The following is a 26971-nucleotide window of genomic DNA, read 5'->3' as shown; positions in this document are numbered from 1 at the left end:
CAAAATAGTCAATGTTGATTAAGAGATTGAAGTTCCAATATAATACAAGTTCTGTTCGGTGCAACTGGACTCTGAGGCCGGGTTCACACATATGCGGCTCGAGGGTTCATGCCTGGGGCCCGGGGCGTTCCTTGTTTACCGGTTCAGGTGCAAACCAGGTCCAAATTTTTTTGCCTGAATTCGCACCTGAATCAGACACAAAGATGCAAAGGATGCTTTTTGAATGCGGACCGCAGCCGCCCCCCGAAGCTATGTGAACCGGCTCCATTGAGAGGCGGTCACACGCACCTGTCATGCGAATTGGATGTGGGGTAAACCCGCATTTAATTCACATATGTGTGAGCCCAGCCTGAGTGTTTGCTGCCGCCGCAAGTACGCTATGCCTCCCCACATGCAGGGTATGCCAGGAATGTCTTGAAATCTCGGGACGGTCCCACAGAATCCGGAACAGTTGGGATGTAGGACATGACCACCTTGTGATATATAAATACTGCAGCCTATATTATGTTTCATCATTTTGTGTGGTCCATTCTTCTATCAGGTTACATCGATGATTACACACACAGATTATACCTCACATCAAATCCAGACAATAACAAAATAAAATGAAAAACAATAAGTTGATAGAGTTTTAATATTTATAAATGTGAAACTAAAGAATGAAAAAAAAAATGAACATTGAATTACAACATATGAGGCTCAATTCACAAAGCTTTAACACATGTAGAAGAATTATTATTTTAGCCATGCACAGGATATTTTGGAGATGTGATATGGATGTGAGGCTGGAATTACGGGGGAAATGTTTTCAATGACCGCCTTTGTAATAGACATGTGCACTGCCAAAAAATTTGTTTGTTTTCATTTCATTCGTTTTTTTTTTTTGTTTTTTTTTTCGTTATTCAGGTCGTTCATTACATTTGAAATGCATTATTTTGAATAAATTTGTAAATTCAAAAATCCGTAAAGAAAGAAAATTCAAAAATTCAAAAAGAAAGAACATCTGAAAACAAGAACGAAAATCCGAAAATAAATAAAATTCAAAAAACCGAATAACTAACTAATAATAACTATTAAATTATAGGTATTGAATTCTCCTTTCAGATTTGGCTGTTGGTGAACGTAACGAATACAAATTTATCCGAAGTTATGAATTATCCGAAATAACGAATGCCGCATCTAAATGAATGGAATGTAACGAATTAAGAATAATAAATAATAATAAAAAGGTTTTGTTAATATTATTATTCTTATTATTATATTGTTACATTCCATTTGTTTAGATGCAGCATTTGTTATTTCGGATAATTCGTAACTTTGGAAAGTGAACGTAACGAATACAAATTTATCCGAAGTTATGAATTATCCGAAATAACGAATGCCGCATCTAAACAAATGGAACGTAACAAATTAATAATGAATAAAAAACATTTTTATTATTAATTTGTTACATTTCATTCATTTAGAAACAGCATTCGTTATTTCGGATAATTTGTAACTTCGGATAACTTCGTATTCGTTGCATTCACTAACAGCCGAATTTGAAAGGTAATTCCAATACCTATAATTTATTAGTTAGTAATAGTTATTAGTTATTATTTCAGATTTTAAAATTTTCAGGTTTTAACATTTTTGGCTTTTAAAATTTTTGGCTTTTTATTCTTATTTTCGGATTTCCGAATCTTGGAATTTACAAAAAATTTTTTCAGATTTCCAAATTTTTTTTGGATTTCTGTATTTTGGAAAAATGTGTTAAACGGGTTTGCATCCATTTGAATATTTCCGAATTTGTCGAAAAACCAAATTCGGAACGAAACGAATTGCACATGTCTACTTTGTAATAAGCCCTTCACTTAGCACCTATGGAAGGGTGGAAATCCTGATTGGATGTTAGGGGTCGGGACATTTGAGCAGAGGTCCTTTCTGCATTCAGTAGGCAAGGTCCATTTTCTGCAGAATACAAATACCAGGCAGACCGCGTTCCAGTCATTGTTCCTGCATTTCATTGCCGATGTATTGCCGCCATTGCTAATACCATGCCCGTTCGTTGTCCATGTATTGTCAGTGTGTTGCCCACATACAGGGCAATTTATACGGTGCCATCTTTGCAAATGTGGGACCAGATCCGACCTGTTTTCTATGAGAACTTTATTACTATAATTACATACTTGCCAACAGTCCCGGATTTGTTGGGATAGTCCTGATTTTTAGTTGCCTGTCCCTTGAAGGCTGAATCCTGGGTTTTCTCCTGAGATCACAGCATGAAGCCCAAGACTGTCACTACTTTTACTAATATACTTACCACTTATAAGTATATAAACTACACCCCCAGAAACATGACTGTCTTCAGTTAGCTTGCGGTGATGCGATTGTACCACTTAGGCCATTCCCCGAAAATCTGAGGCTTATGGGGTTAAAATTGTCCTATATCATAGAGTTCCAGGGTCTGCATGCATAGAACTACCGCTCCGCACGCTGCATTTTTATTTTAAAGCATGCAGAATGGAAAAACAAGAGTGGGATTATGGTAAAGTTATGGTGGTAAAGGGGGCAGGGAGGAACCTTTAGTAGGATCATCCCACCGTTTGGAGTCTCCAAGAAACAGAAGAAGCCAACAGAAGACTCAGCCTGATAAGCTCCGCCTATAAATGAAACAAGACTTTTCCCAGGATGTCCCCCATTATATAATCATTTTTTATCCTCCAGGTGTTTTATGGACTGAACGGTTCCACCAGATAAAAGCCATCGTACATTTGACGAAACGCGTCAGCCATTTCTTCTCTACGGTTAGACTTATGTGATCTGTACAACATTTATCACAGTCTGAAAGTTGTTTGGATCCTCTGAGCTGTGTCTTGTCATGTGTGTAAGAAGTGTGCGCTTCTCAGTGAAACATCTCCCGCACTCTGTACATAAATAGGGACGGTCACCTGCGTGAATCTTCTGGTGAGAAACAAGGTTTGCTTTGGTAGTGAAACATTTCCCGCACTCTGAACATGAAAAAGGACGCTCACCAGTGTGACGTCTTTCGTGGTTACGAAGGTTTCCTTTTTCAGAAAAACATTTTCCACACTCTGAACAGGAAAATGGACGCTCCCCCGTGTGAACTCTCTGGTGTTTAAGAAGTTTTTTTTTGTCGGAAAAACATTTGCCGCACTCTAAGCAGGAAAAAGGATACTCATCCGTATGACTTCTCTGGTGCGTAAGAAGAGATCCTTTATGTGAATAACTTTTCCCGCACTCTGAACATGTATAGGGACGCTCACCAGTGTGAATTCTTTGGTGTTTCAGAAGGGTTGATTTTTCAGAAAAACATTTTCCGCACTCTGAACAGGAAAAGGGACGCTCACCCGTATGAACTCTCTGGTGATTAAGAAGGTTTCCTTGTGCAGCAAAACATTTTCCGCACTCTGAACAGGAATAAGGACGCTCCCCTGTATGAGTTCTCAGGTGACTAAGAAGATTTACTTTCCTAATAAAACATTTTCCACATTCAGAACATGGATAAGGACGCTCACCAGTGTGACTTTTTTGGTGTTTCTGAAGGTACTCTTTCTCAGAATAACATTTCCCGCACTCTGGACATGAATAAGGACGCTCACCAGTGTGACATCTTTCGTGTCTACGAAGCTTTCCTTGTTCAGAAAAACATTTTCCACACTCTGAGCAGGAAAAGGGGCGCCCACCCTTGTGAACTCTCTGGTGTTTAAGAAGGTTTTTTTTGTCGGAAAAAGATTTGCCGCACTCTAAGCAGGAAAATGGACACTCGCCCGTATGACTTCTCTGGTGCGTAAGAAGAGATCCTTTATGTGAAAAACTTTTCCCACACTCTGAACATGAATAGGGACGCTCACCTGTATGATCTCTCTGGTGCGTAAGAAGAGATCCTTTGTGTGAATAACTTTTCCCGCACTCTGAACATGAATAGGGACGTTCACCAGTGTGAAGTCTTCGGTGTTTCAGAAGGGTTGCTTTTTCAGAAAAACATTTTCCGCACTCTGAACATAAAAAGGGACGCTCACCCGTATGAACTCTCTGGTGATTAAGAAGGTTTCCTTTTGCAGAAAAACATTTTCCGCACTCTGAACAGGAATAAGGACGCTCCCCTGTATGAGTTCTCAGGTGACTAAGAAGATTTACTTTCCTAATAAAACATTTTCCACATTCGGAACATGAATAGGGACGCTCACCAGTGTGACTTCTTTGGTGTTTCACAAGGTACGCTTTCTCAGAATAACTTTTCCCGCACTCTGAACATGAATAAGGACGCTCATTCTTGTGAGTTTTCTGGTGTTGAAGAAGTCCTTTTTTCTTAGTGAATGTTTTCCCGCACACTAAACATGACAATGAGCTCCCTCCTGTGTGAGCTCCCTCATGGCTAGAAGAGGATTTCTGGGCATTGGATGGATCGGTTGATCTGTCAGCACTGTGAGAACTTAGATGGACATCTGAAGTCATAGTATGGGATTTATCAGAAGATTCCTGAGGATTAGAAGGACCCATTGATCTTAGATGGACATCTGAAGTCATAGTATGGGATTTATTAGAAGATTCCTCAGGATTAGAAGTATCCATTGATCTTAGATGGACATTTGAAGTCATAGTATGGGATTTATCAGAAGATTCCTCAGGATTAGAAGGATCCATTGATCTTAGATGGACATTTGAAGTCATAGTATGGGATTTATCAGAAGATTCCTCAGGATTAGAAGGATCCATTGATCTTAGATGGACATCTGAAGTCATAGTATGGGATTTATCAGAAGATTCCTCAGGATTAGAAGGATCCATTGATCTTAGATGGACATCTGAAGTCATAGTATGGGATTTATCAGAAGATTCCTCAGGATTAGAAGGATCCATTCAACTTGCCACAAGAATATTGTGCAATGTAATTATCTTCTGCAGTACAATCAGGAGATATGTCAAGATGTCTCTCCAATGTATTCAGATTCCAAAAGTACTATCCCATCTGCTGAAAAACAATTTTAATATATGTTATGTTTGTTTTTATACTCCTTATTCAGAAGTCATGTCCGTCATTCAACACTTTCCCAGAGCTCTGGCATTAAATTGGGTACAATCACAGAACACAATGAATATAAACCAGATTAGATCATACACCCAAACTATACTAGGTCACAGTAGTTGTGCACTGAAGAACAAAATGTTATTTACAGTATTGGGGGAAAAGGGGGGGTCTCAGCTTGACTTCCGACATCACCATAAAAATTCATATAATATTTAGCATATAACATGTTCCACCATAAAACTGTCAGTGGAACATACTACACTGGATGGTCAGAGAGAAAACATGCTACAGTGAAAATTAAATGTAAAATAAGGAAAACAATTTACCAAATAAAAGCACAATGTTATATTGAGGAATGGAGATGGACCTTTCATATGGTGTACAGTATCTCCTCCTCATTTGTTGGGAACATGACGTTATATTGAGGAATGGAGATGGACCTTTCATATGGTGTACAGTATCTCCTCCTCATTTGTTGGGAACATGACATTATATTGAGGAATGGAGATGGACCTTTCATTTGGTGTACAGTATCTCCTCCTCATTTGTTGGGAACATGATAATATATTGAGGAATGGAGATGGACATTTCATATGGTGTACAGTATCTCCTCCTCATTTGTTGGGAACATGATAATATATTGAGGAATGGAAATTGACCTTTCATATGGTGTACAGTATCTCCTTATTTGATGGGAACATGATGTTATATTGATGAATGGAGATGGACCTTTCATATGGTGTACAGTATCTCCTCCTCATTAGTTGGGAACATGACGTTATATTGAGGAATGGAGATGGACCTTTCATATGGTGTACAGTATCTCCACCTCATTTGTTGGGAACATGACATTATATTGAGGAATGGAGATGGACCTTCTATATGGTTCTTTCTCCACTGTTTATCTTTGTTTCCAGGCAGTGAGGTGGAGGCACTGTAATGGGTGGTGTCTTGTAAAGACAGATGGTGGATGTCTATGAAAATTGACATAAATCCATTTTCATCACTACTTTATAATTCTGTGTAGTGAGAGGTGATGACAATTATCTCACTAATCCACCATGAGTCAGGCCAAAGCAAAGCCTCCTCCCCCCTGGTTTGGGTTGACGTTATAGCGAAGAAGACCTTGTGGCCACAGCAACTGTGCTTTGCACATGGTTCTGGGGTGCTTGCAGAACAGTGTTATCCACTTGAATGGGTCTTGTTTGATGTGGAGTATAATTCCTGCCATGGCTGTGAAGTATAGTGTAGTGGCCGTAGTATTTAGCAAAAATATATATTGTCAGGTAGGCTGTACGGGCACCATGATTTCTAGCAGCAGCCTCATGATTTCTAGCAGCAGCCTTGGTTGGATAAATGGCTCTATATTTAGGATGGATCTGGTCTATAAACCAGAGGCTCTGGATGGACAGTTGGATAAATGGTTCTATATTTAGGATGTATCTGGTCTATAAACCAGAGGCTCTGGATGGACAGTTGGATAAATGGTTCTATATTTAGGATGTATCTGGTCTATAAACCAGAGGCTCTGGATGGACAGTTGGATAAATGGTTCTATATTTAGGATGTATCTGGACACATATTATAAAATAACTCCAATATACAGGATGTGATAAGTCTGTAGTAGTGGATGTTGGAGATAAAAGACATCACAGTGACTATGGAGGAAGAGGACGGACATGACGGGGGGGTTACTGGGTGTAAATATGAAATAAGATTTTATTACCTCCTCTGTGTGATCCGGTGATGTCTCCTCTCCACCTCGTTCTTCTCTCTTCCTAACAACGTCCTGTCTTTAAATTATATAACGTCTTATCTTTGTCTTACATCACTTCCTCTCCTTACATCACTTCCTATCTGAGCAGTCCTCCCGATCGAAGTGATATCGCCATCTTGTGGCGATTTTAATAACTGCATCCTGTGTTATGTTATAATATTTTGCCCTCTGCTCTGTAGCTCATTCTTCGGTTATATTTCATACATTAAGACACACGGACATTATACTTCAGTTCAAAATGAATATATAATACAGTATTTTATCTCCGTGGGTTCATTCTCTGGAGGCTCCTGCTGTGTTGTATCTTTTTTTAAATTTTGTGCACACATTTTTAAAAATCGGCATTTTCAGCTGGAAATATTAAAAATATAATAGAAAATAATAATTAGAGAAAATATTAATTCCCCCAAATTATTATATGTTTTCTTTAACCACCTTAAGACCAGACGCGGCAGTTGTACTGCAGCAAGTCGGCTCTCCTAGGTGAACCGCTGCCATTGTACGTCGGCTCGCGCAGGTGCAGTTGCGTGCGGTGCTCTCTCGCGCCCGCTGCACGAGCGTAACCGCGGGTCAGGCGAACTCAATGTCCGCTGCCGACTCGCGATCGCCTAGTACAGAGGCAGAATTGAGATCTGCCTTTGTAAACAAGGCGATTCCCCGTTCTGACAGATGACATCACAGAGATCTTCTGTTCCCAGTGATCGGGAGCAGCGATCTCTGTCATGTCCCTGGCAGCCCATCCCCCCTACAGTTAGAACACACCTTACCCCTTGATCGCCCCCTAGTGTTAAGCCCTTCCCTGTCAGTGTCATTTTTACATTGATCAGTGCATTTTTAGAGCACTGATCAATGTAATAATGTCACTGGTCCCCAAAAAGTGTCATTTGGGGTCAGATTTGTCCGCCGCAATGTCGCAGTCTGCTAAAAATCGCAGATCGCTGCCATTACCAGTAAAAACAATAAAGAATAAATAAAAGTCCCTAAATCTATCCCATAGTTTGTAGACGCGATAACTTTTGCGCAAACAAATCAATATACGCCTATTGCGATTTTTTTTATCAAAAATATGTAGAAGAAAATATATCGGCCTAAACTGATGAAAAAATTTGATTTTTTACATTTTTTTGGGGCGGGGATATTTATCATAGAAAGAAATATTGTTTTTCTTCAAAATTGTCGCTCTTTTTTTTGTTTTTAATGCAAAAAATGAAAACCGTAGAGGTGATCAAATACCACCAAAAGAAAGCTCTATTTGTGGGAAAAAAAAGGACATCAATAAAACTCACAGACCTCAGATACAATGTGGCTGAATCCTAGGGGGACGTCCTTCCTGCTGGGCTCCTCCTCCCATTGTGTCATTGGACACATCAGAGCCAAGGCGGAGCCTAGAGAAAGCTTCCTCTACTCAGGCTGTGTCTCATTGGTGGGGCAACTTTCCAACTGTCATAGAGTGGATGAACTTGGTGTCAGGACTAGGGATTAGCCGAACACCCCCCGGTTCGGTTCGCACCAGAACCTGCAAATGGACCGAAAGTTTGCGCGAACTTTAGAACCCCATTAAAGTCTATGGGATTTAAACGTTTGAAATCAAAAGTGCTCATTTTAAAGGCTAATATGCAAGTTATTGTCCTAAAAAGTGTTTGGGGACCCGGGTCCTGCCCCAGGGGACATGTATCAATGCAAAAAAAAGTTTTAAAAGTTGCCGTTTTTTCAGGTGCAGTGATTTTAATGATGCTTAAAGTGAAAAAAAAGTGAAATATTTCTTTAAATATCATACCTGGGGGGTGTCTATAGTATGCCTGTAAAGTGGCGCGTGTTTCCCGTGTTTAGAACAGTCCCTGCACAAAATGACATTTTTAAAGGAATAAAAGTCATCTAAAACTGCTTACGGCTTTAATGTAATGTCGGGTCCCGGCAATATGGATGAAAATCAGTGAGACAAACGGCATGGGTACCCTCCAGTCCATTACCAGGCCCTTTGGGTCTTGTATGGATATTAAGGGGAACCCGCACCCAGATTAAAAAAAGGAAACGCGTGGGGCTCCCAGGCCCTATTTACTCTGAACAGCAGTATACAGACAGTGCAAACAAGACAGGGACTGTAGGTTTGTTGTTAAGTAGAATCTGTTTGTAATTTTGAACTGGTACATTTTTAACGTGTTTAGCTCCAGCCAAAAAAATCTATTTTTAAGCTTTTTTGAAAACATAGGGAAGGGTTATCACCCCTGTGACATTTGTTTTGCTGTCTGTGCTCCTCTTCAGAAGATTTCATCTCACTTTCTGTCCCAATGACAAATGTTTTTTGAAAATTTGGGGTTTTTAGTAAAACAAGGAGGTGATAAAGCATCAGTGGAGAGGAGGCACGTTTTTCCCATATTAACTCTTACAGGAGAGAATTTCCCTTCCTAGGGGTAGATTTCATCTCACTTCCTGTTGTCTCCTTTCGTTTGCAAGTAGGAGTCGTTTGTAAGTTGGATGTTTGAAAGTAGGGGCCTGCCCATATACTCTGCAGAAATTGGGGCCTTAGGTGTTGGTGTTGCCACAACACTGTAAGCCCTCACAGTTACTCTTGGTGGGCACTGGAACGGGCCCTGCTGTGAAATATTAGATCAAGAATTGTAATTACATGTCATTGTTGAACAGTGGTAGAAAAATTGGGCCTTTGGTGGTGGTGCCACAACACTGCAACCCCTCACAGTTGCTATAGTTGGAGCGCAGGAATGAGCCCTGCTGCAAAGTATTGCATGCAAGAAAAATTGTAATTATACGCCCCTGTTAAACAGGGGCTGAAAATTTGGGCCTTGGGCACTGGTGCTGGTGCCACAACACTGCAACCCCTCACAAATACTCTAGTTGGAGCGCAGGAATGAGCCCTGCTGCAAAGTATTGCATCAAAAATTGTAATTATATGCCCCTGTTAAACAGGGGCAGAAAAATTGGGCCTTGGCCACTGGTGGCGGTGCCCAGAACCAAAAATGTTCTTTCAAGCTATCAGCATGAAAATTGAGGAGTAGGGATGAGCTTCGAGTTCGAGTCGAACTCATGTTCGACTCAAACATCGGCCGTTCACCAGTTCGACGAACAGCGAACAATTTGGGGTGTTTGTGGCAAATTTGAAAGCCGCGGAACACCCTTTAAAAGTCTATGGGAGAAATCAAAAGTGCTAATTTTAAAGGCTTATATGCATGGTATTGTCATAAAAAGTGTTTGGGGACCTGGGTCCTGCCCCAGGGGACATGTATCAATGCAAAAAGAAGTTTTAAAAATGGCCATTTTTGCAGGAGCAGTGATTTTAATAATGCTTAAAGTGAAACAATAAAAGTATAATATTCCTTTAAATTTCGTACCTGGGGGTTGTCTATAGTATGCCTGTAAAGGGGCGCATGTTTCCCGTGTTTACAACAGTCTGACAGCAAAATGACCTTTCAAAGGAAAAAAAGTCATTTAAAACTACTCGCGGCTATTAATGAATTGTTGGTCTGACAATACACATAAAAGTTCATTGATAAAAACGGCATGGGATTCCCCCACAGGGGAACCCTGAACCAATTTTTTTTTAAAAATGGTGTGGGGGTCCCCCTAAATTCCATACTAGGCCCTTCAGGTTTGGTATGGATTTTAAGGGGAACCCCACACCAAAATTTTTTTTAAAAAATGGCGTGGGGTCCCCCCAAAAATCCATACCAGACCCTTATCTGAGCATGCAACCTGGCAGGCCGCAGGAAAAGAGGGGGGGACGAGAGAGCGGCCCCCTCCTGAACCGTACCAGGCCACATGCCCTCAACATTGGGAGGGTGCTTTGAGGTAGCCCCCCCAAAGCACCTTGTCCTCATGTTGATGAGGACAAGGGCCTCATCCCCACAACCCTTGGCCGACCCCCAGATCCTGCTCCCCCCGTGTGAAATGGTAATGGGGTATAAAAGTACCCCTACCATTTCACAAAAAAAGTGTCAAAAATTTTAAAAATGACAAGAGACAGTTTTTGACAATTCCTTTATTTAAAGCCTTCTTTCCATCTTCTTCGGGTCTTCTTCCTTCTTTCTTTCTTCAGTTTCCTCCTCCATCTTCTTCCTTCGATCCCCTGCTTCTTGCTCTGGTGTTCTCGTCCGGCATCTTCCTCCGCTGCGTCTTCTTCCCCGCTTCGTTCTTGGGCCGCTCCGCATCCATGGGAGGCTCCCGCTGTGTGACGCTTCTCTTCTTCTGACATTTCTTAAATAGCGGAGTGCAGGGCCACCCGGTGACCCTGCCCCCCTCTGACGCACGGGGACTTGACGGGGTCTTACCTATGGCTTTCCCCGTGATGTCAGAGGGGGCGGGGTCACCTAGTTACGTAGCCTCCGCTATTTAAGAAGTGTCTGAAGAAGAGAAGCGTCACATAGCAGGAGCCTCCCATAGATGTGGAGCGACCCTAGAACGAAGCGGGGAAGAAGATGCCGCAGAGGAAGATGCCGGACGAGAATACCGGAGCAAGAAGCAGAGGATCGGAGGAAGAACCAGAGGAAGAAGAAGATGGAGGAAGAAACCGAAGGAAGAAGGAAGGAGAAGACCCGAAAAAGATGGAAAGAAGAAGACATTTAATAAAGGAATTGTCAAAAACTGTCTATTGTAATTTTTAACATTTTTGACACTTTTTTTGTGAAATGGTAGGGGTACTTTTGTACCCCATTACCATTTCACACAGGGGGGGCAGGATCTGGGGGTCCCCTTGTTAAAGGGGGCTTCCAGATCCTGATAAGCCCCCCGCCCACAGACCGCCACAACCACCGGCCAAGGGTTGTGGGGATGAGGCCCTTGTCCTCATCAACATGGGGACAAGGTGCTTTGGGGGGCTACCTCAAAGCACCCTCCCAATGTTGAGGGCATGTGGCCTGGTATGGTTCAGGAGGGGGGGCGCTCTCTCGTCCCCCCCCTCTTTTCCTGCGGCCTGCCAGGTTGCGTGCTCGGATAAGGGTCTAGTATGGATTTTTGGGGGGACCCCCACGCCATTTTTTTTTTAAATTTTGGTTTGGGGTTCCCCTATGGGGGAATCCCATGCCATTTTTATCAATGAACTTTTATGTGTTTTGTCGGACTGGCAATTCATTAATAGCCGCGAGTAGTTTTAAATGTCTTTTTTTCCTTTGAAATATAATTTTGCTGTCAGACTGTTCTAAAAACGGGAAACATGCGCCCCTTTACAGGCATACTATAGACACCCCCCAGGTATGAAATTTAAAGGAATATTACACTTTTATTGTTTCACTTTAAGCATTATTAAAATCACTGCTCCCGAAAAAACTGCCTTTTTTAAAACTTTTTTTTGCTTGATACATGTCCCCTGGGGCAGGACCCGGGTCCCCAAACCCTTTTTAGGACACTACCATGCAAATTAGCCTTTAAAATGAGCACTTTTGATTTCGAACGTTCGAGTCCCATAGACTTCAATGGGGTTCTAAAGTTTGCACAAATTTTCGGTCCGTTCGCAGGCTCTGATGTGAACCGAACCGGGGGGTGTTCGGCTCATCCCTATTGAGGAGGAAGGGGATTGTCACTCAGCATAACAGGATAGTCACTCAGCATCAGCATAGGCAGTCTTGAAGGGATCTCACATTAAAAATAAAATCAATCGGTTACTTCAGCATCAGGTGCTTGGTAGCTGGTGATCCAACACTGATTCATATGAAGGTCAGCCGTTCCACTGATTTGGTGGACAGGGGCACCCTGTGATCGGTTACAAAGCCTCCAGCAGCACTGATTGTGCGTTTCGAAAGAAAGCTGGATGCAGGACAGGCCAGTAGCTCAATTGCATACTGTGCAAGCTCTGGCCAGTGATCCATCCTCAAGACCAAGTAACCCAGAGGATTTTCGGTGGGAAAGGTGTCCAAGTCTGATCTTCCCCCTAGGTAATCATGCACCATGTGAATCAGACGCTGGCGATGGTTGCTGGAACCGATCAGACCTTGGGCTGCGGAATAAAAAATTGTCTGAACGCATCGGTCAGACGGCCACCTTCTCCACCGCTCCTTCTTTGACTGACCGAAGCCTCAGCAACACGTTGTCCAGGAGGACCAGGAAATTGTAACCTCCCAGGCTCTGGAAACGCGTTGCACAAACCTTTCTGCAAGGCCTCCCGAAAATGTTTCATCCTCTGCTCCCTCTGCGACGGCAAGATAAGGTCCGCAACCTTACCGTTGTAACGTGGATCAAGGAGGGTTGGCAGCCAGTAATGATCCCTCCCCTTGATACCACAAATACGAGGATCCTTCCGCAGGCTTTGCAGGATCAGGGAGGCCATGCAGCGTAGGTTTGCTGAGGCATTCAGTCCAGAGTCCTCTGGGTCACTAAGGACGACATGATCCACAGCCACCTCCTTCCAGCCATGTACAATTCCATGGGTTTCTTCGGACTGTAAATGATCCCTTGAAGACTGCTGTTGATGCTGAGTGCCAGGCTCCACCTCCATGCTGACACAATCCTCCTCCTCCTCATCCTCTTCCTGTGTGATCAGCGGGCACGCAGGAACACTGTCTGGATAAAGGGGGCCTTGAGAGGAAAGGAAGTCCTCCTCTTCCTCCCTCTGTTCTGCCTCAAGTGCCCGGTCCATTATTCCACACAGCGTGTGCTCCAACAGGTGGACAAGAGGGACAGTGTCACTGATGCATCCACTGTCACTGCTCACCATTTTCGTGGCCTCCTCAAATGGTGACAGGACAGTGCATGCATCCCTGATCATAGCCCACTGGTGTGGGGAAAAAAAACAAGCTCCCCTGACCCTGTCCTGGTGCCATAGTCGTATAGCTACTCATTGATGGCCCTCTGCTGCGTGTGCAGCCGCTGCAGCATGGCCAACGTTGAGTTCCACCTGGTGGGCATGTCACAGATTAGGCAGTTCTTGGGCAGGTTAAATTCCTTTTGGAGGTCAGCCAGCCAAGCACTGGCATTATATGACCTGTGCACAGACTTTTCCTGGCCTGCCTCAGGACATCCTGTAAGCTGACAGAGTCTCTGCCCCAGTGTGGCTCCTGTCCCCCAAGCACACCAGCTCAAGCCCCGCATTGCTTCTTTTTTCCTGCGTACCCCTTGAATGCCTACGGAGCACCGCTGGTTCCGAGGACAAATCAGCACAGGAAGAGGCCATGGAGGAAGAAGAAGAGGAGGGAGTGGAGGAGAGAGGTGTGGCAGAATCACCACTAGTTGAATTTTGGAGGCGTGGTGGCGGAACAACCTCCAACACTACTGCACCCTGTCCTGCATCCTTCCCAGCTGCCAAAAGAGTCACCCAATGCGTGGTGAAAGATAGGTAATGTCCCTGTCCATGCCTGCTGGACCATGAGTCAGCGATAATATACACCTTACCACTGACCGCCCTGCCCAGCGAGGCCAAGACATTGCCTTCCACATGCCGGTAGAGAGCTGGAATCGCCTTCCATGAGAAAAAGTGGCATTTGGGAACCTGCCACTGAGAAACTGCACATTCCACAAACTCACGGAAGGGGGCAGAGTCTACCAACTGAAAAGGCAGCAGTTGAAGTGCTAGCAATTTAGCCAAGCTAGCATTCAACCGCTGGGCATGTGGATGGCTGGGAGCGAACTTCTTTCGGCGGTGCAGCAGCTGGGGCAGGGAAATTTGCCTAGTACAATTTGACGTCGGTGTACCAATAGCAGATTGCCTGCAAGTACTTGGCTGTGACACACCTAATTCTACACCTTCATTCCTCTCAGTGCAGGTTTCAGAGAGGACTGAAGGTATAGTGGGGTTGGAGATCCCAGCTGATGAGGAGCAAGGAGAGGACACAGTACACTAACTATAAATACTGCAGCTGCCTGCCTGTGGTACTAATAGAATCAGAAGAACACCAGCAGTTTTCTTCAGGTAGCTTTAGGTGCACACTGTGCAGAGGACACAGTACACTAACTGTAAATACTGGAGCTGCCTGCCTGTGGTACTAAAAGGATCAGAACACCACCAATTTTCTTCAGGTAGCTTTAGGCTTAAATAGGCTGAGCCTATTTAAGGCCCTGGCTCCCAGGCATGGTGAGCATTTTGCGTTTATGTCGAGTAGGGACAGGTCACCCATCAGATAGGGATTGCAATTAGCAGCAGGGAGAGGAAAGAGTCTCACCATTCTTCCTGGACACCTCATTTGGGTACAGACCTCAAAAAAGATGCTGTCGGCACACCCGTGTCCTACTCTGCCGCACATCGCTGTTGCATTTGTGGAGTTTTTACGGTCGGGTACCTTCCCGCTTGTTGTAAATTGCTGAATTTTACCAATTAAAGGCAAAGTTCACCCTTTTTTAAATTTTTTTCCTAAATTCCAGCTTCCCTATGTACCAATACAGCATTAACCACTTCAGCCCCGGAAGGATTTGCCCCTTTAATGACAGGTCATTTTTTTTGATACGGCACTGAGTCACTTTAACTGACAATTCCCCGTTCTGCCTCTGTACACAGCGTTCGTGGGTCGCCGGTGGGCATTGAATCCGTGGACCCGCAGGGCACACTCCCACAGAGTGCGCGCGGCCATTATCCTCCTTGTACGGACCGACTGTAAGAGTCCAGGGCTTACTACGTATGCACCAATGACGCGTTGCCGCAAGAGGAAATCCGTGCCAACTGAGCATGAGCCAAAGACGCCTCAGGGCGCCAACCCACACCTGCACAGAAGACTTGATGGAAAAAGACAGGAAAATGCCCAGGAGGCACACAGGAAGTGACCTCAAGCGGATGGAAAAAGGCAGGAAAATGCCCAGGAAGCACACAGGAAGTGACCTCAACTTGATGGAAAAAGGCGGGAAAATGCCCATGAGGCGCACAGAAAGTGACCTCAACCGGATGGAAAAAGGTGGGAAAATGCCCAGGAAGCACACAGGAAGTGACCTCAAACTTCCCTATATAAGCCCAGCCCAGACACTGCCAAATTGCAGGATTATCTTCAGTCCCCCCTTGTTCCTGCGCTTGTGTTTGATCTGTCTGAACTTGTTGTGACCTGTAAACCTATTTGACTACTCTTGAATAGACATGTGCACAGCCAAAAAAAGTGTTCATTTTCGTTTTCGTTTCATTCGTTTATTATTTTTTTCGTTTTTCGGGTCATTCGTTATGATCGCCGTTCGTAAATTCGTAAATGCGTTCATTCGTACGTTCGTACATTCGTAAATTCGAACATTCGTTCATTCGTACATTTTACATTTGTACATTCGTAAATTCGTAAAATCATACATTTGTAAGTTCGTAAAATCGTACATTTGTAAATTACAAAATTCGGAAATTTGTAAAGTTTGAAAATCCAAAAATCTGAAATAGTAACTAACTATTAAATTATAGGTATTGTAATTTCCTTTCAAATTTGACTGTCAGTGAACGTAACAAATACGAATTTATCCGAAGTTACGAATTATCCAAAACAAATGCTGCACCTAAACAAATGGAACGGAACAAATTAATAATAAATAATAATAATAAAATGTTGTTATTATTATTGTTATTCATTATTATTAATTCATTACGTTCCATTCCGTTTTTTCGGATCATTCATAACTTTGGATAAATTTGTATGTGTTACGTTCACTAACAGCCAAATTTGAAAGGAAATTACAATACCTATAATTTAAAAGTTACTAGTAATTACTAGTAGTTAAGTTATTATTAGTTAACTATTATTTCAGATTTCCGAATTTTCGAATTTACAAATTTACGAATTCACTAATTTATTAATGTACGAATGTACATTCGTAAATTGCGAATGTACGAATGCCCGAATTTACAAATGTCCAACTTTATCGAATTTACGTATATTCGGAAAAAATTCGTTAAACGGGTTTTCGTTAATTCGGATATTCCCGAATTAACGAATTTGTCGAAATTCGTTAAAAAACGAATTCGGAACGAAACGAATTGCACATGCCTACTCTTGAATGCTGCTTGCCATTGACCTCTGATTTGTACCTTGACCATTCTACTTCTTTGCCCCTTTTGTACTCAGCTGCCAGATTGGAACCAACCCCAGCTTGGATTTCGACCATCCTTCTTTGGATTAACCCTTTTATACTTTGTTGTCAAACTGGACTTGACCTCGGCTCGGATCTCGGACTAAGGCTTGCAGGGTGCTCTGCACCCCTGGCACCCCTGCCACTCAGTGCCCAAGTCTCTGTCTCCATCTCCAGAGGCTTCAAGGACCCGAGGTGCAAGGGAGGCCTCCCCACTTCTTCGGTCTCACATCAGGTACGTGGCCCTCGTGACACCGACGTACAGGTACGTCGGTTCGCACAGGAGAGCCAACCTGCCGCAGTATATCTGCGTGAGCTGGTCTTCAAGTGGTTAATATACTTCTTTTGCAAAAATAAAACAGCTTTACATTAATTCTACACACGCTTACCTCACTCTCTTCATGGCTGTTTAAAAATACGTATCCATAACTTCTGCCTTACTTCCTGGACAGACTTTAGGTCATGACACAGGAAGGAGTTGACCAGCTGATCTCATTAGCACACACCCTGCATCATCTAACCTCAGCTGGTCAACTACTTCCTGTGTCATGACCTATATTCTGACCAGGAAGTAAGGCAGAAGTAATGAAGAAGTGTTTTGAACAGCCATGAAGAGAGTGAGGTAGGCGCGTGTAGAATAAATAGAAAAAAATGTTTTATTTTTGCAAAAGAATTACATTAATGCTATATTGGTATATAGGGGAGCTGGAATTTAGAAAAAAAGGAGAACCTAGCCTTTAAAGCGGAATTACATGGCATCTGAGCACCACAAACCAAAATTTGCGCCATTTATTTCATTTGTAATACTTAAAGCAAACTTCTCTATCCATCCATGTCTCCACGCTTTATTGTGCTGACAAATCACTTAAAAACATGCCGCCCCCCAGCATTTCTGGCCATGACCATCTTAAGTAAGGGCAAATTATTCATTTAGCTTACTTTCTGGATTCCATCTGCCCTTAGCTCAGGTATGTAGGCAGGAATGTGTGCATAGCTGAGAAAACCCCTCTGAAGACTCCTGGGATGTATGACACCATTTGCCTAGGCATGGAACCAGGAAGTAACTAAAGAAATGCGAAAAACAGTTTAAAACATGTAAATATGATATACTTTCCTATCTGTTGAATCTGGGGGAACCCACATTCAATTTGTATGTGTGTGAGCCCAGCCTGAGTGTTTGCTGCCGCCGCAACCATGTTGAACATCCCCACATGCAGGGGATGCTGGAAATTTGTTGAAATCTCGGGACAGTCCCACAGAAACCGGGACTGTTGGGATGTAGGACATGACCACCTTGTGATATATAAATACTGCAGCCTATATTATGTTTCATCATTTTGCGTGGTCCATTCTTCTATCAGGTTATATATACGATAGTTCCACACACAGATTATACCTCACATCAAATCCAGACAATAAAAAAGTAAAACGAAAAACAATATGATAGAGTTTTAATATTTATAAATGTGAAACTAAAAAATGAAAAAAAAAACGAACATTGAATTACAACATATGAGGCTCAATTCACAAAGCTTTAACACATGTAGAAGAATTATTATTTTAGCCATGCACGGGATATTTTGGAGATGTGATATGGATGTGAGGCTGGAATTACGGGGAAAATGTTTTCTATGACCGCCTTTGTAATAGACATGTGCACTGCCAAAAAATGTGTTTGTTTTCGTTTTATTCGTTTATTTATTTCGTTTTTTTTTTTGTTTTTGTTTTTTCATTTTTTGGGTCGTTCGTTACGATTGAAATTCATTATTTTAAATAAATTTGTAAATTCAAAAAATTTGAAAATCCATAAATAAGAAAGAAAATGCAAAAATTCGAAAAGAAAGAATATCTGAAAATAAGAACGAAAATCCAAAAATAAGAAAGAAAATCCAAAAATTTGAAAAACCGAATAACTAATAATAACTAACTATTAAGTTACAGGTATTGAAACTTCTTTTCAGATTGGGCTGTTAGTGAATGTAACGAATACGAATTTATCCGAAGTTACATATTATCCAAAGTAACGAATGCCGCATCTAAACGAATGGAACGGAACGAATAAGGAATAATAAATAATAATAATAACAAGTTTTTGTTAATACTATTATTTAGTATTAATATTTTGTTACATTCCATTTGTTTAGATGCAGCAATCGTTATTTTGCATAATTCGTAACTTTGGATAGTGAACGTAACGAATACGAATTTATCCGAAATAACGAAAACCACATCTAAACTAATGGAACGTAACAAATTAAGAATAATAAATAATAATAATAAAAAGTTTTTGTTAATATTATTATTATTTTGTTACATTCCATTTGTTTAGATGCAGCATTCATTATTTCGGATAATTCGTAACTTTGGATAGTGAACGTAATGAATACGAATTTATCCAAAGTTACGAAATAACAAATGGTGCATCTAAACAAATGGAACGCAACAAATTAATAATAAATAAAAAACATTTTTATTATTATTATTATTTTGTTACGTTTCATTCGTTTAGATGCGGCATTCGTTATTTCGGATAATTTGTAACTTCAGATAACGTCGTATTCGTTACGTTCACTGACAGCCAAATTCGAAAGGAAATTAAAATACCTATAATTTAATAGTTAGTAATAGTTATTATTACTTAGTTATTATTTCAGATTTTTAAATTTTCAGGTTTTCAAATTTTTGGCTTTTTAGTCTTATTTTCGTTCTTTTGATTTTTCAGATTTTCAAATTTTTCTTGGAATCTTGGAATTTCCAATTTTTTTTTCAGATTTCCAAATTTTTTTTGGATTTCTGAATTTCAGAAAAATTTGTTAAACGGGTTTGTGTTCATTTGAATATTTCCAAATTTGTCGAAAAACCAAATTCGGAAGGAACCGAATTGCACATGTCTACTTTGTAATAAGCCCTTCACTTACCACCGATGGAAGGGTGAAAATCCTGATTGGATGTTAGGGGTCGGGAGATTTGAGCAGAGGTCCTTTCTGCATTCAGTAGGCAAGGTCCATTTTCTGCAGAATACAAATACCAGGCAGACCGCGTTCCAGTCATTGTTCCTGCATTTCATTGCCGATTTATTGCCGCCATTGCTAATGCCATGCCCGTTTGTTGCCCATGGTCAGTGTGTTGCCCACATACAGGGCAATTTATTTGCCATCTTTGCAAATGTGGGACCAGATCAGACCCGTTTTCTATGAGAACTTTATTACTATAATTACATACTTGCCAACAGTCCCGGATTTTAAGGGATAGTCCTGATTTTTAGTTGCCTGTCCCTTGAAGGCTTCATCCCTGTTTCTGTCCAGAGATCACAGCATGAAGCCCAAGACCTTTACTATTATGCTTACCACTTATACTGTAAGTATATAAACTACACCCCCAGAAACATGACAGTCTTCAGTTAGCTTGCGGTGATGCGATTCTACCACTTGGGCCATTCCCCTGAAAATCTGAGGCTTATGGGGTTAAAATTGTCCTATATCATAGAGTTCCAGGGTCTGCATGCATAGAACTACCGCTCCGCACGCTGCATTTTTATTTTAAAGCATGCAGAATGGAAAAACAAGAGTGGGAATTTGGTAAAGTGGTGGTGGTAAAGGGGGAAGGGAGGAACCTATAGTAGGATCATCCCACCATTCGGAGTCTCCAAGAAACAGAAGAAGACAACAGAAGACTCAGCCTGATAAGCTCCGCCTATAAATGAAACAAGACTTTTCCCAGGCTGTCCCCCATTATATAATCATTTATTATCCTCCAGGTCTTCTATGGACTGAACAGTTCCACCAGATAAAAGCCATCATACATTTGACGAAACGCGTCAGCCATTTCTTCTCTTCGGTTAGACTTATGTGATCTGTACAACATTTATCACAGTCTGAAAGTTGCTTGGATCCTCTGAGCTGTGTCTTGTCATGTGTCTAAGAAGTGTGCGCTGCTCAGTGAAACATTTCCCGCACTCTGTACATAAATAGGGACGGTCACCTGAGTGAAACTTCTGGTGAGAAACAAGGTTTGCTTTGGTAATGAAACATTTCCCGCACTCTGAACATGAAAAAGGACGCTCACCCGTGTGAACTCTCTGGTGTTTAAGAAAGGTTATTTTTCTGCAAAAACATTTGCCGCACTCTAAGCAGGAAAAAGGATACGCGCCCGTATGACTTCTCTGGTGCGTAAGAAGAGATCCTTTATGTGAATAACTTTTCCCGCACTCTGAACACGTATAGGGACGCTCACCAGTGTGAATTCTTTGGTGTTTCAGAAGGGTTGATTTTTCAGAAAAACATTTTCCGCACTCTGAACAGGAAAATGGACGCTCACCCGTATGAACTCTCTGGTGATTAAGAAGGTTTCCTTGTTCAGCAAAACATTTTCCGCACTCTGAACAGGAATAAGGACGCTCCCCTGTATGAGTTCTCAGGTGACTAAGAAGATTTACTTTCCTAATAAAACATTTTCCACATTCGGAACATGAATAGGGACGCTCACCAGTGTGACTTCTTTGGTGTTTCTGAAGGTACGCTTTCTCAGAATAACATTTCCCGCACTCTGAACATGAAAAAGGACGCTCACCAGTGTGACATCTTTCGTGTCTACGAAGGTTTCCTTGTTCAGAAAAACATTTTCCACACTCTGAACAGGAAAAGGGACGCTCAGCCATGTGAACTCTCTGGTGTTTAAGAAGGCTTTTTTTGTCAGAAAAACATTTACCGCACTCTAAGCAGGAAAAAGGATACTCGGCCGTATGACTTCTCTGGTGGGTAAGAAGAGATCCTTTATGTGAATAACTTTTCCCGCACTCTAAACATGAATAGGGACGCTCACCAGTGTGAAGTCTTCGGTGTTTTAGAAGGGTTCCTTTTTCAGAAAAACATTTTCCGCACTCTGAACAAAAAAAGGGACGCTCACCCGTATGAACTCTCTGGTGATTAAGAAGGTTTCCTTGTTCAGCAAAACATTTTCCGCACTCTGAACAGGAATAAGGACGCTCCCCTGTATGAGTTTTCAGGTGTCTACGAAGATTTGTTTTCCTAATAAAAAATTTCCCACATTCGGAACATGAATAGGGACGCTCACCAGTGTGACTTCTTTGGTGTTTCACAAGGTACGCTTTCTCAGAATAACATTTCCCGCACTCTGAACATGAAAAAGGACGCTCATTCTTGTGAATTTTCTGGTGTATAAGAAGTCCTTTTTTCTTAGTGAATGTTTTCCCACACACTAAACATGACAATGAGCTCCCTCCTGTGTGAGCTCCCTCATGGCTAGAAGAGGATTTCTGGGCATTGGATGGATCGGTTGATCTGTCAGCACTGTGAGAACTTGGCTGGACATCTGAAGTCATAGTATGGGATTTATCAGAAGGTTCCTCAGGATTAGAAGGACCCATTGATCTTAGATGGACATCTGAAGTCATAGTATGGGATTTATCAGAAGGTTCCTCAGGATTAGAAGGACCCATTGATCTTAGATGGACATCTGAAGTCATAGTATGGGATTTATCAGAAGGTTCCTCAGGATTAGAAGGACCCATTCAACTTGCCACAAGAATATTGTGCACTGTCACTATCTTCTGCAGTACAATCAGGAGATATGTCAAGATGTCTCCAGATTCCAAAAGTACTATCCCATCTGCTGAAAAACAATTTTAATATATGTTATGTTTGTTTTTATACTCCTTATTCAGAAGTCATGTCCATCATTCAACACTTTCCCAGAGCTCTGCCATTAAATTGGGTACAATCACAGAACACAATGAATATAAACCAGATTAGATAATAAACCCAAACTATACTAGCTAACAGTAGTTGTGCACTGAAAAACAAAATGTTATTTACAGTATTGGGGGAAAAGGGGGGGTCTCAATTTTGACTTCCGACATCACCAAAAAGATTCATATAATATTTAGCATATAACATGTTCCACCATAAAACTGTCAGTGGAACATACTACACTGGATGGTCAGAGAGAAAACATGCTACAGGAGTGAAAATAAAATGTATAATAAGGAAAACAATTTACCAAACAAAAGTACAATGTTATATTGAGGAATGGAGATGGCCCTTTCATTTGGTGTACAGTATCTCCACCTCATTTGTTGAGAACATGACATTATATTGAGGAATGGAGATGGACCTTTCATATGGTGTACAGTATCTCCTCCTCATTTGTTGGGAACATGACATTATATTGAGGAATGGAGATGGACCTTTCATATGGTGTACAGTATCTCCTCCTCATTTGTTGGGAACATGACGTTATATTGAGGAATGGAGATGGACCTTTCATATGGTGTACAGTATCTCCTCCTCATTTGTTGGGAACATGACGTTATATTGAGGAATGGAGATGGACCTTTCATATGGTGTACAGTAGAGGTGCTGAAATTAATCGCTGCATCGATGCATAAGGTGTCCCCGATGCAGCATCGATGCATAAGGACCGGAAGATCGATTGCCGGGTGACGTCATCCCGACTTGCTCCGCCCCTCCCGGGAGAGCGCTCCGAGCGTATTGTTAAAATTACTTTGTTTTAATAAATGCCGTGTTACAATGAATGATGTGCTCCGCTGGATGTGCTTTTTAAAAAAATATGTCACTTCATACCGAATTTCACAGTAAATACATCCCGCTCATGTGACGGCCCGGCCCGCCTCTCTCCGCTCTCCTCTCATGCTTCACGTCTCTCCTGAGTCCTGACGTCAGCGGGGAATTCTCAGCCCCACCCGCTGACTATAGCTATCATATCAGAAGAGAGGCGGGCGGGGCTGAGAATTCTCCGCTGACGTCAGGACTCAGGAGAGACGTGAGAGGAGAGCGGAGAGAGGCGGGCCGGGCCGTCACATGAGCGGGGTGTATTTACTGTAAAATTCGGTATGAAGTTCCATATTTTTTTTAAAAAGCACACCGGGCGGGGCACATCATTCATTGTAACAAAAAACTGGCCACTGCCCCCACCTATAACTGGCCTTCACAGCAAGGAGCACACGGAGGGCCATATACATGCAAGACAAAAACAATTCCATAGCTCAACTCACCAACCAGTCTGCTGACCAACCAAATTAACCTGTCTAACCATCTCTTAAAAGCAGGGGTTTAGTTGGCACACATTTGCAAACGCATGTGAAAGCTGCAAGGCCTCGTCACGGCACCCTGTGTTGCTTGAAGTCCTAACACTACAAATCTATAAGTGTCTCCACAGTGGAAGCGCATGCATGGAATGGGTGGATGAGGGGCAGGTGAGCCTGGAGGCAGCCCAGGCCCCCTTAAGAGGAACAGGAGCACACTGGACGCCCAGCAAGAGCACAATGGTAGCGAAGGTGCCCAGTGTGTCCCCGGACCATATATACGAACAGTAACAAAAAAGAAAGCAACACAGGGTGCCGTGACGAGGCCTGGCAGCTTTCACATGCGTTTGCAAATGTGTGCCAACTAAACCCCGGCTTTTAACAGACGGCTAAACAGGTTAATTTGGTTGGTCAGCAGACTGGTTGGTGTGTTGAGCTATGGAATTGTTTTTGTCCTTCATTCTAACACGGCATTTATTAAAACAAAGTAATTTCAACAACAGTAAGTAGAGTACAAATGTGCAAATGCACGCTCCGTGCTGACAGGTCCCTGGGCTTCCCTTTGCACATTCCACTGTTAACTCCTAGTGTGCTGGAAGGTGCAAAAAGAAATCCAAGGAACTGTCAGCACCAGTGGCGGCCCGTGCATTGTGGGGGTGGTTAGTGAAGTGATGGCTGCATTTGATGGGCACAGGTGGCTGCGCTTGACGGGCACAGGTGGCTGCGTTTGACGGGCACAAGTGGCTGCGTTTGACGGGCACAAGTGGCTGCGTTTGATGGGCACAGTGGCTGCAATGGACGGGGGAGGTTCAGTATTTTTCAGTTTGTTTGCGCCCCCCCCCCAAAAATTTTGTGCACCAGCTGCCACTGGTCAGCACAGAGACAGTACAGGGAACTTCACAGGGATGTTTGTCATCTGTGGATTGTAATCCCTCCTGACCTCCCAGCAGCCGTGTGTGTGAATGTCTGTACCCTGTAGTGCAGTAGTTGGATAAATGGTTCTATATTTAGGATGTATCCGGTCTATAAACCAGAGGCTCTGGATGGACAGTTGGATAAATGGTTCTATATTTAGGATGTATCAGGTCTATAAACCAGAGGCTCTGGATGGACAGTTGGATAAATGGTTCTATATTTAGGATGTATCTGGTCTATAAACCAGAGGCTCTGGATGGACAGTTGGATAAATGGTTCTATATTTAGGATGTATCTGGTCTATAAACCAGAGGCTCTGGATGGACAGTTGGATAAATGGCTCTATATTTAGGATGTATCTGGTCTATAAACCAGAGGCTCTGGATGGACAGTTAGATAAATGGTTCTATATTTAGGATGTATCAGGTCTATAAACCAGAGGCTCTGGATGGACAGTTGGATAAATGGTTCTATATTTAGGATGTATCTGGTCTATAAACCAGAGGCTCTGGATGGACAGTTGGATAAATGGTTCTATATTTAGGATGTATCCGGTCTATAAACCAGAGGCTCTGGATGGACAGTTGGATAAATGGCTCTATATTTAGGATGTATCTGGTCTATAAACCAGAGGCTCTGGATGGACAGTTGGATAAATGGTTCTATATTTAGGATGTATCTGGTCTATAAACCAGAGGCTCTGGATGGACAGTTGAATAAATGGTTCTATATTTAGGATGTATCTGGTCTATAAACCAGAGGCTCTGGATGGACAGTTGGATAAATGGTTCTATATTTAGGATGTATCCGGTCTATAAACCAGAGGCTCTGGATGGACAGTTGGATAAATGGTTCTATATTTAGGATGTATCCGGTCTATAAACCAGAGGCTCTGGATGGACAGTTGGATAAATGGTTCTATATTTAGGATGTATCCGGTCTATAAACCAGAGGCTCTGGATGGACAGTTGGATAAATGGTTCTATATTTAGGATGTATCTGGTCTATAAACCAGAGGCTCTGGATGGACAGTTGGATAAATGGCTCTATATTTAGGATGTATCTGGTCTATAAACCAGAGGCTCTGGATGGACAGTTGAATAAATGGTTCTATATTTAGGATGTATCTGGTCTATAAACCAGAGGCTCTGGATGGACAGTTGGATAAATGGTTCTATATTTAGGATGTATCCGGTCTATAAACCAGAGGCTCTGGATGGACAGTTGGATAAATGGTTCTATATTTAGGATGTATCCGGTCTATAAACCAGAGGCTCTGGATGGACAGTTGGATAAATGGTTCTATATTTAGGATGTATCCGGTCTATAAACCAGAGGCTCTGGATGGACAGTTGGATAAATGGTTCTATATTTAGGATGTATCTGGTCTATAAACCAGAGGCTCTGGATGGACAGTTGGATAAATGGTTCTATATTTAGGATGTATCTGGACACATATTATAAAATAACTCCAATATACAGGATGTGATATGTCTGTAGTAGTGGATGTTGGAGAGAAAAGACATCACAGTGACTATGGAGGAAGAGGACGGACATGACGGGGGGGTTACAGGGTGTAAATATAAAATAATATCTTATTACCTCCTCTGTGTGATCCGGTAATGTCTCCTCTCCACCTCGATTCTCTTCCTAACAAAGTCATACATCACTTCCTCTCCTTACATCACTTCCTATCTGAGCAGTCCTCTCGATCGAAGTGATATCGCCATCTTGTGGCGATTTTAATAACTGCATCCTGTGTTATGTTATAATATTTTGCCCTCTGCTCTGTAAGTCATTCTTCGGTTATATTTCATACATTAAGACACACGGACATTATACTTCACTTCAAAATGAATATATAATACAATATTTTATCTCTGTGGTTTCATTCTATGCAGGCTCCTGCTGTGTTGTATCTTTTTTTTAATTTTGCGCACACATTTTTAAAAATCGGCATTTTCAGCTGGAAATATTAAAAATATAACAGAAAATAATAATTATAGAAAATATTAATTCCCCCAAATTATTATATGTTTTCTTTAACCGCCCACTGTACTGCGACAGAATGGCACGGCTGGACGAAGCTGTTAGGTCCCTTCGCCCTGTGGCCACTAGGGGGGGCGCACGCATGCTGCTCGCCCTCGGAGCCCATGCGAGTGCCCGGTGGTCAGGATTACCGCCGGGCTCCCGCAATCGCAACCGACACACGGAG

General features: G+C 42.2%; 2 protein-coding genes across 3 annotated transcripts in view; both read right to left on the bottom strand.

The window, feature by feature from the left end:
* Positions 1-26971, bottom strand: part of LOC141104742 (uncharacterized) — a 352606-nt gene that overhangs the window by 168909 nt on the left and 156726 nt on the right. The window lies entirely within an intron of this gene.
* LOC141104694 (uncharacterized) lies at positions 617-26441 on the bottom strand. Of its 2 annotated transcripts, XM_073594368.1 has the most exons (3): positions 26359-26441; positions 20724-22409; positions 617-4334 (listed from the first exon to the last, which is right to left on the bottom strand). In XM_073594368.1, exons 2-3 carry the CDS (start codon positions 22306-22308, stop codon positions 2794-2796), a joined length of 3126 nt encoding a protein of 1041 aa, XP_073450469.1. In that variant the 5' UTR covers positions 22309-22409; positions 26359-26441; the 3' UTR covers positions 617-2793. The 2 variants fall into 2 exon arrangements, with proteins under 2 accessions (XP_073450469.1, XP_073450468.1); XM_073594367.1 differs by lacking the exons at positions 20724-22409; positions 26359-26441 and adding an exon at positions 6759-6900 and having other exon boundaries at positions 617-4972.

This window comes from Aquarana catesbeiana, linkage group LG08, assembly GCF_042186555.1.
Source record: "Aquarana catesbeiana isolate 2022-GZ linkage group LG08, ASM4218655v1, whole genome shotgun sequence".
NCBI classification, from domain to species: domain Eukaryota; kingdom Metazoa; phylum Chordata; class Amphibia; order Anura; family Ranidae; genus Aquarana; species Aquarana catesbeiana.
The sequence above is the reverse complement of the archived record's forward strand: the minus strand, read 5'-3'. Positions and strand labels throughout refer to the sequence as shown.

What these genes read in the sequence shown, in the direction of transcription:
- LOC141104694 (XM_073594368.1), bottom strand. Translation starts at nt 22,308, where the DNA reads ATGGGTCCTTCTAATCCTGAGGAACCTTCTGATAAATCCCATACTATG. An exon ending in ATGTACAGAGTGCGGGAAAT is followed by an intron (nt 4,335 to 20,723) that starts GTTTCACTGAGC and finishes TGTCATGTTTAG; the next exon opens with TGTGCGGGAAAACATTCACT.